This window comes from Triticum aestivum, chromosome 1D (genome assembly GCF_018294505.1).
Source record: "Triticum aestivum cultivar Chinese Spring chromosome 1D, IWGSC CS RefSeq v2.1, whole genome shotgun sequence".
Taxonomy (NCBI): Eukaryota; Viridiplantae; Streptophyta; class Magnoliopsida; order Poales; family Poaceae; genus Triticum; species Triticum aestivum.
The window spans coordinates 48,314,284-48,318,567 of NC_057796.1; the positions used below are offsets into that span (position 1 = coordinate 48,314,284).

Below are 4,284 nucleotides of genomic sequence, written 5' to 3' on the forward strand. Positions count from 1 at the left end.
CTTAGACACAAGTGGGTAATATTTGTCAAGTCGAGTGACACCACGGAGACCATGGATGTCAAGTACCACAACGGCTTCCTCAAGAAGGTGAGGCAGGTGGCCGTTGTGCCGGCAGTGGAAGGGGTGAAGTACAAGGAGTGCGACAGGAATCATGCGCTGACTAGTGGTGGGCACGTCGTGGACGGCTGCAGGGAGTGAATGCCGTTGGGGGACCTCAACCCCGCTGACGCGTCGTTATACAAGTGCACGACATGCGGATGACACCACAACTTCCACCGCAAGGTGATGACGGAGAGGTCGCCGCCGTTGTCGCCCATGGCAAGAACCGTCATAGTAGTTGAGCCTAACTGCAAAAAACGCTAACATAAAAAAACTTGTCATGGTAGCTGAAAAATGTCCCATGGTAGACGAAAAACGTCTAACACTGGTGTGTGACGCTGGTGGGAGGAGACGGGAAGGTCCAACAGCGGAGGAGAATGCATCGGAGGCGTTGTGGCCGTTGGGTTAGTTGCGCTTATTGTTGTGCCTCCAGTTCCTAAAGACGTCCTTACTGATGCCAATGTCATGGCACCTCGCTTTGATGATGTCCTTATCGCGCTTCTGCAGGCGCCACCCTAGGTGCTTCGACAGCTCCTGCATCCGCATCTTCTGGTAGGTAGTGAACATGGTGTAGGACCACTTCCTCGCCGACATAACCACATGGGGCGGTGGCGCCGTCGCCGGCAAGAGCTGGGCGGGGAGCCTCTGGATCTGCAGTGCCCCCAGCGGGCGGCTGTGTCATGGAGAAGAGATGTACGCAGGCAGCTGCTATGCCATCGATGTCGGAGGATACACAGGTGGAGGCTGATGTGGTGGGGAGACGAAGCTCGTCGTCGTACTCCGTGGCATCCGAGTCATATTCCGTGCCATCCGAGTCGGTGTCAGAGTCGGCAACCGGGAGCCAGTCCTCCGGTGTCTGCTCCTCCCCGCGCTACGGCTGGCCATGGAGTACGATTGCAGCCATGGGCGGTAGCAGCAGCGACCTCTCCATCATCATCTCGTGGTGCAAGTTGTAGTGGCCGCCACAAGCCGCCCACTTGTATGACGATGCATCGGTGGGGTTCAGGTCCCCCAACGGCATCCACTCCCCGCAGCCGTCCACGACTTGCCCACTGGTAGCCAGCGCGTGGTTCCTACTACACTCCTTGTACTTCACCCCTTCCACCGCCAATGCCACGATCGCCTGCCTCACCTTCTTGACGAAGCCCTTAGGGTACTTGATGTCCATGGCCCCCCTGGTGTCACTCGGCTTCACAAAGATTACCCACTAGTGTCTAAGGCTTGGATTTACTAGTTAGGATCAACGAAGGCGAGGAAAACTCGTAAGGATAGGATGCGAAACGAAGTCTGTGAGTTTAGGGTATAAAAAGAGCAACAATGACTCTAACGAGAGATGTTATTAATCCATGTAATTAGTAGTGACTATAGAAAAGAGAAAATCTCGAAAGATCGTAGTGATAAATTAATATTGGATCATGACAACATGCATGGACCGCTGATCATAAAATCAAGACAGGCACCATAGAAACCTAACCATTTTTTGTTTGACCTTGCTCATTTATTAGTTCTCAAATTACTCCTACATTGTCAATAGATTTTTTTGTCAAAAATAGCTTTTTGCAGGGGTCTTCATCACATAGATGGACAGGACGCGTGTAGACCACCATTGTACATTTTTTGCCCATGTATAGTTGTTAATCAATACAAAATATAATTACCCTGGATTTGAGATGTTATCCTATATAACAATCACCCCCACTAATCTATTTATCTTGACATGCAGCATATCGGCCTCAACATGTATGCCCCACATGTGCCACCTTCTGCCACGTCAGCGACTCTTTACATGCAGCGTTCAGTTACCAATGTGCAGAACAGACTGTCCACCTGCCTTCTCTCCGTTTCCACTTTCCAGCCATAAATCGTTGATGCCTCTCTCCCTCCCTCGGAAATAAACACAAACCGATCGGCCTCTCTCCCCCAGAAAAATTGACGCCAGTTTTCTCCTTGGCTACAGGTGCACCAGGTCTGCAGGTGGGAGCCGATCTGTGCATCAAGGGTCCTCCCATGGCACGTCCGTTGGTGCTGCTCGCCTCCGCGGTTCTCTAAAATTCTCTATGGTATTACCCCCCTTGGCCCTTGCAGGTTTGGTGCCATATGTGCCCTAGTCCTCCCCTCCCGCGTGTGTCTCTATTCAGGCTAAGACAGCTTCGGCGTCGTTGGGGAGGTCAGTACCGGCCGGTTCCAATAGAATCGGACCGGCTATAGGTGAGTTTCCAATCTGAAGATCGCTTTCTTTTCATCCTGTAAAGAACGAATTGGACGACGCCGGACAGAGCCTCACCCATGGCGTGGAGGGGTTATTAATACATATATTTGCCTTGAACGAACGCCCAGTGTACCCGAGTCCAATCAGGTCACCACGCCATCAAATTTTCAATATTTTTCCTTCTCATGCTAGAGGGAACGCATTGGTGTGACGAGGCAGGGCCTCAGCCATGGCGTTGAGGTTTTTCTTTTGGCTTGGAAGGAACGCCCAGTGTGCAGGAGTCCTTTCATCTAAATTTAGAAGTTTGATGTTTCTAACAGTATGCAAGTTTGTAAATTGCTCCATTGAACAGATTAGTATACAAAGTGCTCTTCCCATCAGGTTATTCTCAGCCATGGTGTGGATATTTTTATTTTGGCCTAGAAGGAACGCCCAGTGTACATGTGTCCTTTCCTGTGAATTTAAAACTATGATATTTCTATTAGTATACAAGTTTGTACATTGCTCCATTGAGCAGGTCAGTATACAGAGTGCTCTTCCCATCAGCTTATTATATATGTAAGCGCTACAATTTCAATCCATCATTCGGTATGCCTTTAATTGGCAAAGTTTGTGATAGATATAGAAGCATCCAAATTTAATATCTTCGTATCTTAAATATGTTAGAATTTTAGCTGCTATTTTATTTGTGAAACAAATATAAGTAGATTCATGTTGACCGATTCATATAATGATTTGCTAATGTGGCCAAATAAGTTATTTCATGCAGTACATTCTGCGTGCTTATTTACATATTGTTGTTAATTAATTGCCCTAAGAGATCTTGATTTTGCATTTGTATACATTTTTTCTTTCCTGCTGCATCCTGCCCATCTGGAGATGGTATAATAACTTATTATGGCGCCAATCTATTTTGTAATTGTGCAAGTTTAGTGTTCAGTACAACTGTTTCGATGAATTAGGATACGTCAAGTTTCACAGTCGAAAAAATACTCTTTAATGTTTCCCTTAGTTTTTTACAACATCTCCATAAGATATATATGATTTTGGTTAGTCCATTCCACATTTTCTGCCATAGGTATTGGCAATTTAAATACGGTCATTTTGTTGATGCAATTCCAAATTAATTGCGGTGGTTATTTGTATCGATTCCAAGTCTAACTGAACATAGTTCCTTTTTGTAGGTAACTTCTGTAGCTAACATGTAACATTCATATTAGTGACGATGGTTTCTTCATATATGGAGTGTTAAGGATAAGACACCGGATATCACCGAAACATATTGCAACAATTTCATGTAGCAACGCGCGGGGTATTATTTAGTTCTTATAAATCTTACCAACTATAGCTTTTGCTAAAAAACAACTATATAGCTAACCTCAAAGATGTAAATCCAAACAACTAAAAAATATGAAACCCCGGTGTCAGGTTTTGCTTATAACCCTTCGAGGTTCATAAACGAGCATAAAAATCATCCCTTTTTTCTCAGTAATCACCAACTATGATAAATCTCAAGCATGTGCAAAGCATAGCCAAAAATAATTTCGACGGGGCATATCAAATCCCACTAACGCAACACAGCGAGAATTCTTACTCAATAATGTGAAACATACCGATAATGAAAGTTTTAATGATGTCTAGAAGACCTAGGAAATGGCAATGCCATGTCATCTTTCTGAAAATCATTCTTAATTTTTCCACGATGAAGACTTTTGAATATCCCTCCTCGGTCAATGTAACGCACCATCAAATAGTTAAGCCAGCCACCGGACATCATATTGCGCAACTCGGTCTTAATGATTTTCGTTGCTGAGAAGGCTCTTTCAATTGTTGTAGTCACTACTGGTACTAGCAATGCCAACTCAATGAGGCGATAAATCATAGGAAACATGATGTATTGTTCTAGTTCAACTATCTTTTATCCAGGCTTGCAATACCATGACAAGTTTTCAATCCTTCTCGTATGAATATGAATA

General features: G+C 45.1%; 1 protein-coding gene across 1 annotated transcript; it reads right to left on the bottom strand.

The window, feature by feature from the left end:
- Window positions 1-504: 504 nt before the first annotated feature.
- On the bottom strand, window positions 505-1,539 carry LOC123164907 (zinc-finger homeodomain protein 9-like). Its single transcript, XM_044582518.1, has 2 exons — window positions 1,077-1,539; window positions 505-772 (listed from the first exon to the last, which is right to left on the bottom strand). Exons 1-2 carry the CDS (start codon window positions 1,265-1,267, stop codon window positions 505-507), a joined length of 459 nt encoding a protein of 152 aa, XP_044438453.1. The 5' UTR covers window positions 1,268-1,539.
- Between the last annotated feature and the right edge of the window lie 2,745 nt (window positions 1,540-4,284).